The sequence below is a fragment of the Thermobia domestica genome, chromosome 4 (genome assembly GCF_964235325.1).
Source record: "Thermobia domestica chromosome 4, izTheDome1.hap1.1, whole genome shotgun sequence".
Taxonomy (NCBI): Eukaryota; Metazoa; Arthropoda; class Insecta; order Zygentoma; family Lepismatidae; genus Thermobia; species Thermobia domestica.
The window spans coordinates 243,865,405-243,878,036 of record NC_137457.1 but is presented as its reverse complement, the minus strand read 5'-3'; the positions used below and the strand labels follow the sequence as shown (position 1 = coordinate 243,878,036).

General features: G+C 34.2%; 1 protein-coding gene across 1 annotated transcript in view; it reads left to right on the top strand.

The window, feature by feature from the left end:
* Nucleotides 1-12,632, top strand: part of LOC145683084 (uncharacterized) — a 57,417-nt gene that overhangs the window by 24,721 nt on the left and 20,064 nt on the right. The window contains exons 5-6 of the mRNA XM_081754443.1: nt 7,669-7,710; nt 9,147-9,203. Of these exons, the coding sequence (XP_081610569.1) occupies nt 7,669-7,710; nt 9,147-9,203 (99 nt within the window). The remainder of the gene's footprint in view (nt 1-7,668; nt 7,711-9,146; nt 9,204-12,632) is intronic.

Here is a 12,632-nt window from a genome sequence, read left to right as displayed (position 1 = left end):
ATAACATGACAAGTCATCAATTACGGTTGAGTTCATTTCTCTAGTCGCTGCCTTAACCTAGATTTTTGAGTAATTCAAATTTTGGTTACACTGTAATTTCTACGGATAGCAACACTGATTATTCTTCTTCTATTTTCGTGTGTAGAATAATATTATCTATTATTATGGTATGTTACCTTCCATTATCTCCTTTCACTTACGACAAACAGACAAAAGAAAAATTGTTAGCTTTTGAAAAATATTTAGTAGTCTGCCCCTTAACGCATTCTACGTGTTGAAGGTAACCACCATCGTATCATAACTTTTAAGAGGAAAATGTAAAAGATAATCTAACTAACTATGCTAACAAGAATGTCATGTAATTTTAGAAGCACCCTTGAATCTGATTAAGATACTGGTAATTATAGTATCGAAACGTTACTCTATATATTAATTTTTCTTGACTAAGCATATGTATACATTGCTCGTACATATATCTGTTTCCCTAAAAAAATATATAATGATTTAATAGAATTATTTACATTTAATGAGAATGCGTCTGTTTCATTAACGAAATTATTCTGAACTAGATTCAGCATGTTCTCTTTCAACCGTTGTTTTAGTCAGAAACAAAAAAAAAAAAAATAAGAATAATAGTTTTAAGATTATGAACTATGCACTTGGGCACCAAGTAAGGTTTATATTTGGCTCTTTAAAAAACATAGGAGAAAGTAAAGTTAGTGGTAGCATCCATAGACACATTGGTTATTTCAAACTTGTTTAACTATTTTTCAGCTTTGTCTGAATATAAAAATTACGATTGACTGCAATGGGAAATAAGTAAATATTCCTTGTCAGGCTAAACCGTAAAAAATACTCACCACGCATGCACAATACCGACGTTTGCAAATTTATAATATTATTATTATACCCTATATTATTTGTTTCTTACAACTGTACATTTCCATTTTGCGCGTTCAAAAAAGTGCACACCAAAAGATCTGGCTGCTTGCTACTGAACCAATTAAGAGTGTTTTGTTTTGACTAACAAGTAAACCTTACGTTTGGGTGAATCGAGTTGCTGACTGGGACACATATGAGAAAGTAGTACTAAATGTGGTCAGTATTTCAGTGAAGTTTTAGGTGCGAAGCTCCAGGGGTTTAGGAGATACAGCTACCAGAAATCACATGAAAGTACAGAATAGTCTTCATGCAGTTGGAGGTAAAAGCTCTGTAAGACCTCTTGTAACGACAAAAGGTGAATAACAAATATATGGGTACATATTAGGACTAGGGGGAAGTCATATAGTAAGGGTATACCTGACGGCGGCCATCTTGAAATCCGCCATTTTGAATTAAGGTTAAGTTTTTAAAATTGGAATAGGGTCATGTGATACATGATTTAAGGCGCAAATTTAATCAGAAGAACAATGGTGACGTTAGTTTTGATTTACGCGCAATTGATAAAAAGTTACAGGGAAATTAAATATTATTGCAGCATATGTATTAGTCCTTTACCCCACCTTGTAAATTTTGTGTTAATGATAATAATTAAATAAAAAGCAGGTGAATAAATATTAGGTCTATGGTAAGAGTTGCCTTGATCGCGGCCATGTTCAAATCCACCATTTTGAATCAGACAAAAGTTTTAAACAAAACGCATAACAGTGCCACCTTATTAATAGCAAATTTTACCATAACTCCAACGGTATAACCATTTTTGCTTTATCATTAACCAGCACAAAATTAAATGGATCGCTCCTTACGACTACTGCTTTGACGGAATTGTTAACGACAAATGTGTCAAGTGTAACTCGATTGCCTTTGTCAGGTGTGCTCACTGTGAGCAGAGCATTTGTGCAAGTCATGCACTCTTTTCTGAACTACATACTGATTGTACTAATTGAGGACTTTTCTGGAAGAAAGACCCAAGTTCAATTATGACTCAATTCCACTTTGGTCATTTTTCCTTAAATTAGCAACTTGTTTATGCAATAACAAATGCTGGTTAAAGATAAAGCAAAAATGGTTATACCGTTGGATTTATGGTAAAATTTGCTATTAATAGGATTTCACTGTTATGCGTTTTGTTTAAAACTTTTGTCTGATTCAAAATGGCGGATTTGAACATGGCCGCCATCAAGGCAACTCTTACCATAGACCTAATATTTATCCACCTGCTTTTTATTTAATTATTATCATTAACACAAAATTTACAAGGTGGGGTAAAGGACTAATACATATGTTGCAATAATATTTAATTTCCCTGTAACTTTTTACCAATTGCGCGTAAATCAAAATTAACGTCACCATTGTTCTTCTGATTAAATTTGCGCCTTAAATCATGTATCACATGACCCTATTCCTATTTTAAAAATTTAACCTTAATTCAAAATGGCGGATTTCAAGATGGCCGCCGTCAGGTATACCCTTACTATATGACTTCCCCCTAGTCCTAATATGTACCCATATATTTGTTATTCACCTTTTGTCGTTATAAGAGGTCTTACAGAGCTTTTACCTCCAACTGTATGAAGACTATTCTGTACTTTCATGTGATGTTCTGGTAGCTGTATCTCCTAAACCCCTGGAGCTTCGCACCTAAAACTTCACTGAAATACTGACCACATTTAGTACTACTTTCTCATATGTGTCTCAGTCAGCAACTCGATTCACCCAAACGTAAGGTTTACTTGTAAGTATTAAGAGTATTAATTATTTTATAAAGGGTTCGCTTTAACCTATTTCTGTAAATAGAACAGATACGAGTAAATATGATCGCTTTTAAATAGATAGAATGTTATACTTTAAAAAATCTTCGATTTTAATTTCGGTTGATTCTTTCCCATATTGCCGATTTTAAAGTTTAAGAGTGGCATTTGTATCATTGCATACTGTTTCTATTTCATCAAGAGAAAAGTGCTGCAGAGCCCACAAAGATCATTTGCTCAAAATATGGAGAGTTATCGAAATATAGCGAACGTCAGCGATAATGTATAAGATTTGCAGACAAAAAACTTTTATCTCTCGTATTGTCCTCAAATTGAAAAAGACTTTGGATTGTAAATGACGATGGCAGGAGGAGTCTCGATGAATCAAATCCAACAGAAACCATACGACAATTAGCGGAGACATTGAATTTATTATGGTCAACTCTTCAAAACTATTTACAGCATCTTGTCAGGTTCATAAATGGCGTATGTGGGTATTGCATAAACTGTCAGGAAATAGCAAAGTACGGAGTCGTACGATTTGAAATTCATTGTTGACCATATATCAAAATTACTCCTTTTTAGAACGCGTCGTAACTGGTAACGAAAATAAGTATTGTAAAACGCTAGTGAACGCAAGCAATACTGTTTTTTTTTTTTTTTTTTTTATCAAATTAACTTCCAATAATAACATTTAGAAATAAATGTCACTCATTAAATTGTGTGCAATTCGTGAATTATTTATTACGATCTCATAGAATAAGGTCAGACTATAATATCAGCAATTTACTGTATACGATGCAAGTACACCAAGCATTGTTATCCAAACATCCTGCGCTTGGCAATATAAAAAGAGTAATCGTGCAGCACAATAATGCAACACTGCATTCTAAGGTAAAAATTAAGCGGTTAGGATGGGAGCTCCTATTATCTACCCCATATCCATCGGCTGTTGATCCTACTGACTATCATTTATAAAGGTCCTCAGAATACGGCGTGAGACAACTTTCCGTTTCCGTTATATCTAAAGGCAATTAGTTTCAACTTTTACGTTCAAAAACAATCTTTTTCAAACAACAAATTCTAAAGGTATTATATCGTTGTAACAAGTTCTTATTAACGTTTAGACCATTGAATAATGTTCATGTTTTCTTAGTTATGCTTGGTTTTCAAAATATTAAAGGAATGGTCAATTTCTTGTATCCCTAACATTAAAAGTATAAGTAAATATGTATGTAATGAAACTACTCAATTCTTAGCTCATGTCTAATCCTAATTCTTGATTTATCTATCCACCCAATTTTAAATTTCCAAATTTTATATACCCTTCACATGCACCTTACCCTACACTATTAGCTTAGTGACCCTCTAATATCCGTGGACTGTAACCTGTCTTCAAATATAACACTCATAGAAATGCTTCCCAGATGTTAAAATGGGTTTTAGATAATCTGAATCCACATTTAGATAACCTCTAAGAAGACGAGACATATTTGAAAGTTGTAACTGGCAGTAGGTATACATCGATTAATGATTTGAGGAACGTCTTAAGATAAATTAAAATATCTTTCAATGTACCTAAAGCAATTTGAAGAAAATTTGGTAGTAATATATATGTATGTTATAAAAGCTATTCAAAGTCGTCCGTGTTTTAAGTAATCAAGTCTTGCCAACTCGGTACCATTTTTTAATTTTAAAATGACACTACACCAGTCATACAGGTTAAGTGGAAAATGATGAATAAAAATACAGCCTAATACAAAACAAAGTTTTGAGAGTAATTTAACGATTTTTATTGCTAGTTTTGATCCATAGATTGCTAAATATGCAATATCCTTTTGTGCAAAAGTTAATGGCGGAAACGAACTGAGATCTCTGAATCTATTTTCCTGGAGGAAGCCAAGGAAGCCGAACTGACGACTACGGATTACAGAATGTTTGGCGTAGGTGGAATAGGTTTTGAAATATATAATTGTTTTCACCTAATGGTGCCCATGCTTACTGAGTGACTGAATTACGTCCTTCAAGCAAGTATTCCGAAGGAATCATCTGGTACCTCTGTCACTTTGTTTATACTGAAGAAGCCTCAGTCCAGTGCAGTGGAATATTATTGACATATTTCTTTATTGACCTGTAATTATAAAATTATTAGTCGAAGTCTTAGTGCAAGCTTGAAAGCTGTTATTAACCAACTTATCGGATCTATACAGTATTGCAGACTACAACACAAAAGAATTCAAAATTTTCTTATTGATATACGAGATGTCATTGCTAGTAATCAAAATGTTGAATTGCAACGTGGCCTCTATCGTTTTTGGCTATTCTAATGCCTTTTACCAAGTAAACCGTGCACATACATTTCACTAATTGATCTTACTGAGTCAAACTGTTGTGCGTAAATTAATTAGTTGATTAAGCAAAAACCTAATTGCTATGTCAGTTCCAATTTTCATATTAGTAAGAAGGTTAAACAGAATGGTCTGTTCAATAGTCAGTTTTTCATATTAATTCTGACTACACCTTTATATACAACGTAATATCTACTATGCACTGCAAGGTATCACCATCTATAATACCTCCGTTAGAGTTCAATTCTTTATGGATCACGTTACATGTTTCATGATGACTGAAGATGATCTAAATATTTTATCATAGTACGTAAAATCTGTGAATCTATATCAGAGACCAAGCTTAACTCCCAAACGTAGGTAATTTCTATGGGTAAGTCGAATGATATCACTATTCCTTCTAGTGTCAAGATTCGATTGTCACTGTTATCATACAGCTATGTAAAAAGTGGTATTAAATTATGTTTTTAAAACGATAATAAATGCATTTTGGAATGCGTTATCGCTACGTTCCCATTAAAAGTTTTCCATATAATGTGTATCAATATAAACAAAATGTTGATTTACATCCAACAATTTCCTATTTTTCAGTCATCGGTCCATATTAATCCAGGTGTGATACTAGTGCATTTGACACCTAAGGGTGCACTACATAACATTCCTGGATATTGTTCACTTCGTTATATTCAAAGACTAGTGTGATATTATTGTGATGTTACAGTAGCAGAACATTTTTCAAAATTTACATATATATATATATATATATATATATATATATATATATATATATATTAAGTTATACTTCTGTCTCTACTTATACCAAAAGGTGGCAGAATTATTACTTTAAAATTACTTATTTGATGTTGGTACTTGATGCTATTTCGAGTGCATATGACATTTTATACTGTTTTCCAATTCTTTATCGAATGGAGGAACAAAACATAAAAGCTGATAAGGGTAAAATTCGAACCATAAACTGCCACACAAAATTCCGAAATGCTAACCACTTTACCATGTCGAGAACACGTAACGAATTTGATTTTAGTGATTTTTACGTTATTAGTTCTTCCTGTCCTGGTTCTTTGATAATTATTTTATTTAATTCACTGTGTTGTTCTTTGGTTCGTATGCTTAAAATCTTTTCATATAAAAATATATTGTATTAGTTTGGAAACTGATTAGTTTACATATTTTATACAAAATTACCGAATGAAAATTTTATATTCTGATAACACCCAGAATATATAATGATGTACTTAATGTTAGGAGAGCCTTCTTTGGAATTATTTTCGTCAGAACAATTATTCTTTTCTATGTACTTTCCAGTCTATTGATCAACATTATAGCAATAAATCTCCTCGATTTACATTTAAAGTTTGTACTGTTACTTATCAAATAGTATTTTTGTTCATCAATATCCAACTATCTTATATACTTAACAACTTGATGGACTGACATTTTAAAATTTAAAAAAATGTTTACGTAGTTTGTATCACTGCATTACTAACAGCATTGATGGTAACACTTTTGAATATCTTCTATAGTTTGTATATTATTACCAAAATTTGTTCAAGATTACTAAAGTGCATTCGAAAATATTTGAAATTATCTCAAAACTTTACTATTATCTGAAGGTCATATTTTTGAAATTTTTATTTGGACCACAACTTGATTATTTATGCCCACTATCAGCTACAATTTTGGAATAGGTAACACCTATAAGGATTATCTAAATCAGTTTACATTTATTCAAAATCTATTTTACAGTTGGAAAGTTACTTTTCTATCGTTGCGGGCAGCGATGACCTATGTAATTTAAGCATTTTCTTCCCACATTCTTTTCGGTGTTCTTCGTTTCTCCAGTGTTTATCTTGCCCAGATTTAGCTTTGAATTTTCTTGGATCACAAATGAACAACTTTCAATCGAGTGAGCCAAGGTTCGAGTAAGCCAAGGTTCTCTATCTTCAGTGGAGCTCGTACTCACTAATCTCAATAAGGTTCATCGTAGTTCCGACCCGCACATGCTCGTGCTCGGGATTGCTATCCTCATTGAGAACTAAAAGCTCAGGCTCATGCTTACTAGAAACTCCGATTGTTTGTCATCAATGAAGCTCACACTCGTTCATGTTTAGCTCACTAGCCTCGCTGATGCTCACACTCGCTCGGGCTCGATCCCTGGCTTACTCTCTACTTATAGGATTAGAGCTAACAAGTGCATGCGTCCTATAATCACTGAGAAATCTAAGTTCAATCTCGTGCTTATTGAGAACTCCAATTCTTTCTCACCAATGAAGCTCGCATTCGTTCGTGCTTACGCTCAGTAGCCTCACAGTTGTTCAGATTCGCTCTGACTCAACCCCTGGCTTGCTCCCTACTTGTACGGTTAGAGTTAGCATGCGTCTATTTATTGAGTTAAAGAACGATTGAGTCTGAGAGACGTGGTAGGTAATTTCGACATCTCTGTCTTGGTTACGTTTCAAGAGTTTCAAGTATTTTAGAGAGTCACCTACAGTATATACCATATTTCTCACTTTTAGTTTGGAGTAATATTTGTCCTCTATTTTTAAAAGAAATCTTGGAAATGCCGTATTTATGAAATACTCTATTCATTAAAGTGTATTATTTTCCAGGTGGAAAACCTGCAGTAAAACTATATGCAGACATTAACTTACGTAAGCATTTTCTATTTACTTTTTCATTTAATTTCAAGTGATTGCACATATTTTTTTTTCTTGAGAATGATAACCCGTACATTTATAGAGTTCGACTTCGATATATCATTTCTTATGAGTAAAGGTTTCAAATACTAAAGTGCGAACGAGTTAATACATAATTATAAGCCCCAAACTTTGCAGCAGATAAAAAAGAAAACTATTAAATGAACGCCATACAAAGCAAATTATGAAATCAAATAAATCAGTTTCGCATAATTAAAACTCTTAAAATAGCCTTTAATCTTACAATCCTAATAGGTAGTATTATATAAGGTAGGTGCAGGTAAATACGCCATGTTAAGGATGTTGGAATTTTTTTAGCCTTAATTTTCATGAAACACAAAGAACAAGACATGTGCGTTGCAGAGTAGCCTCTTCAGCGTGTAGAAAAAATGTGGCAATGTTGTGACTCACTTCTATTTTATACCCAAGGTAAAAGAAAAAAGTATTAGTAAGTGGCGTATTTACCAACACGGGCAGGTAATTAAGCCAAGTCTAGGATGCTACTAGAAACCTGTAATAAATCTTGCAACTGTTTACATGGTCTGTATTAAAGGAACCTAAATGTTACTACACAACATGGCTGAAGGAAGAAAATAGAATAACCAAAGCGCAAGATGAAGATAAAAAGATAAAATGTAAAAATGATAATCTTGCGCGCTACGCTATCACACTAATTCCTAATAGTTCATAGATCAATAGTTGACGTAGCTGCGCTCTCACACTAATTCCTAATAGTTCATAGATTAATAATTGACGCTAGCTGCGCTTTTACCTGATTCCAAGAAATGTTGCAAGCCAGCAGGCAATTTTCAAAGTTGTTGAAAGCTTGGGATTATCAACTAGTATAGATATGTTCGTAAATTCATCGCTTTACAGTACATTAAAGTGAGTTAAATAAATACATACCTTATTAGAATAGATCGATTACTTCCTGCTCTTAAGCACTTCAGTTAATATTTTTGTACGAAAACGTTTTTATGTGAGCGAAAGTGTTGCAACGTTAGTTTCTACTATGCTAATTTCCTATGGGTACGTTTCTCATGGAAGAAATATATTATGTTTATAATCGATATGAAAGGAGAGGGTTTATGCTACATCTTTTTATCATAATTTATGATTATCTTTCTCTTGATAATAGGCACTTTAAACCGTCAATGGAATAGATGTAGATATTTAAAGTGTATAAGTTAACTAGACATAAAGGGAGTTAGCAGTGAAATCAAACACTATGGCAGCTAATAAGTCACTAGGTATAACAGTACATGTATATCGATAGATATCGATATCGTACGGATATATTGATAGAAGAGTAGGGATTCGAATCAATTGAATCTTCGTAAATTTGATTCGATATTCCTAAAAATAATTATTTTCTATTTTTCTGATTGTAGCAATGAGCAATGGCTGTGGAACAGTTGAAGATGCTGTAGATGCTCCATCAGATTCAGGTAGTTATACAAATTCTTTCTAGTTCGCAGCTCGTTCCTGAACTCTCTGAAGGGGGTTGCTGATACATACGAATATGAATACCTATAGAAGTCCATTATGAAAGTAATTCGCATGATTTTATTGTGACGCGACTATCCATGGCAGCGCGGTAAAACCGGTCTGGCAATATGGTCGGGGATCTGCCCTTCCAACGCAGCCAGTCGCCGGTTTGCTCCGAGCAGTGTGAGCGGAAAGACGTGTCTCCGCGTGAAGTGTCTTTTTTCGACTTTTCAACACGGTGCGATGGAGCGTTCGCGATACGCCGTCAAGTTTGGCGTGAAGATTGAAAAGAATGCAACCGAAACATTCCAGATGCTTTAAGACACCTTCAAGGATGACTGCATTTCAAGGCCCGGAGATGGCACAAGGCGTTCAATGTGGGCCGGGAGGAGGTCGCCGACGAACCCCGTTCTGGATTCCCAACAACGGCCAGAACCGACGAAAACATGGATCGTGAGCGCGAAGTTTTGAGTTCCGACCGTCGATTGAGCATCCATCAAATTGCTTACACCGTACACATTTCCACATTTGCGGAACGTGGGATAGTGACCGAGGATCTGCAACCATGACAATGCCCCCAGCCATACATCCTTCATCGTTACGAACTTCCTGGCCCGGAGCAACGCCTCGGTGGTCCCCCATTCTCCTTACAATCCCGACTTGCTCTGTGAGACGTTTTTTGTTTCCCCGACTGAAGAGTGAGCTGAAAGAAAAGAATTTTGGAACTGTAGAAAACATCCAAAAGCATGTTACAACGTTCCTAAGAGACATTCACGTCGAGGGCTTTCAGGATGCCTTCCAGGCGTGGCAGACACGTCTCCGCGAGTGTATTCATGCAGGAGGAGAGTATTTTGAAGAATTTTAAGCATTTGTACAAGTTCGATTAATAAATCTATTTTTTCCCAGAAAATTCACATTACTTTTATAATGGACTCTGTATATATGAATTTGGAAAGATTTCCCTTTTGATCCAAGTCTTGGGGATTTCCTTTGCGGATTTATATCGATTTGCAATGGAAATCCCCAAAGACAGGTGCAAAATACTCACAGTTGAATGCATGCATCGGACACAAAGATACAGAGATTCACAAAGAGCAGCAATGTACAGGATTTTCGAGGCCAGCGTAAAGTCACACGGAGGCAGAAAGAGAAAATCAGCCATGTTAATGAAACATGATGTGTGACCACTCCTGGTCAACCAGTAGACACAACGTGAGCAATACTACAATAGCATGCCGCGAAGAATACTAACCCGCATTTTTGACACGTTCAACATTATGATTCTTCATTGTGGCACAAGCAAATTCAAATTTCTCTCTCAGTTTTTCACTCAATTCTTAAATTTCTTTTGGCAGTCCAAGAGTGGAGCCAGAGGGCGATCGCCTCCCCTCCCCCGAGAAGAGGAAACTTTCTTATTATATATATAATAAAACCCATCCCAGAGTTTCGAGCTATTAAAAGTAGCTCTAAATAGCAGTATTACAACCCACCGTCCTTCCTGGATCCATCCCTGAGGCAGTCGTCCTTATTCCTCTTCAGAAGAGAAGGTGGCAGCAGTGTTTCTTTCGGAAACAATGTTCCGAGGGGGTGGATTATTATATTATGGACGTATTATTTTGGTCTCTTCCGGGGGGACACTCTCAGACCTCCGAGGGAGCAGTGCCCCTCCCCAATCATGTCTGGAAGAAACACTGAAAGGTAGACGGAATGTATGTAATTGGTAAATCCATTTCTTCCTGTAACCAATTTTATATTTCCGAAATACCTCATTTTCTGTGTTATGACACTTGTTCTGGTCCTGATAGTCCGGAAACAAGAAGTATATTCTCACTTTCTCAGTATAATTAGAACAGTTAAAAGTAGGTTCTAATTAAATTTCAACAATTCACTTAATTTTTGATGATTTTGACCTCTAACTCGAACCATCTTTCTGCGCTACACATGACTAAATCAAAATAAACTAAATTCGTATTACTTTCACGTTTTCACTAACATTCTTTTCAATAAATTGTCATTCCATGATCTTACTACAAATTTCCTCTAGAAACTAACAACATATTGGTAACTATTAATAATCACTTCATTTTCAACTATAACATTACCAAAAACAGATTTAGTAGTAGAAAATAAATTATAAGGTCAGTACCTAAGCCAAACAAGCCACTTGTGTAGAAATCGTTCAAAGCGCTCACTTATAAGCAATTTACCTAATATTTTTAATAATAGACAAATAGAATGTTATGATTAATGTTTATTATTATACGTTATATTTTAACTTGTTGACTAAATAATCGGTACATGTTTTTATCTTATGCATTATTTTATTTACTCGTATATTTTAGCATTAGACAAATCTAATCGTGATGATTAGAGATATTTTAGTGTTTTTATTCTGTTTCTATTTTTGTTTTATTTTATTTTATGTGACTCTGCTTATATACTACGATATTTTATAATTATCCCTATGTACGGTATTCAAGACTTAATTTTATGCTTCACACCGGTATTGGATACAAATGCATTTATTTACCTTATGCCTTGAGTTACCACCATACAGTTATAGACCTGGCTAATACCGGTACAGTTCTTGCACTTCAAATATGTAATTATATTATTATTATTATTATTATTATTATTATTATTATTATTATTATTATTATTATTATCATTATTATTATTATTATTATTGGAATTTAGTTCTCACATTATTACATAGCCTTCAAAATTAGAGGAAATTTCATAACAATGGAAGTAGACAGGCAGGTAGCAATGTGCCCGGTAATAGAATGTTTGTACATAGGCTACATACTATTTTCACTCGACATATTTTTATTATATATTATATGATATAGAGTCTATGTTTTTAAATTACCTCCCTTTATTTTTCTCAATCAGATAAAAATGATTTGCTCTTTACTTCAAAGACATATTATATTAATACATAAAAAGGATACGGTAGTTGATATATTTACCTCTCCCCTAACCCTTCCCCTCATTTGCTGGTGAACTGTTCCTATATTTTACTTTGGAAAGGTGCAACCTTAGCACAAATATGTTACAGATTCCGGAAGAATAAATTAATAAACAGTTTTCTGATGTTTATTGTCTGTCACTGTACCCTGTGACGTGCCTTGCTATAGCTGCGTCATGGGCCACCGGTCTTTAATGACCAGGACAAGTATTTAAACTGGGAGACAAGCCTTGCAATTATAATTGTTATATGAGGGAAGATAATTGAAATTCATTCTATAGCAAAAACTAGATTCTTTCTCTCTAATAATTCTTGTTCTATGGTATCAACCCGTACTTCTGACTAGCAAAAGAGAAACCTATCTTTCAATAATCAAATAGGAAATATAAGCTATAGAAATAAAAGCTGATAACCTAAA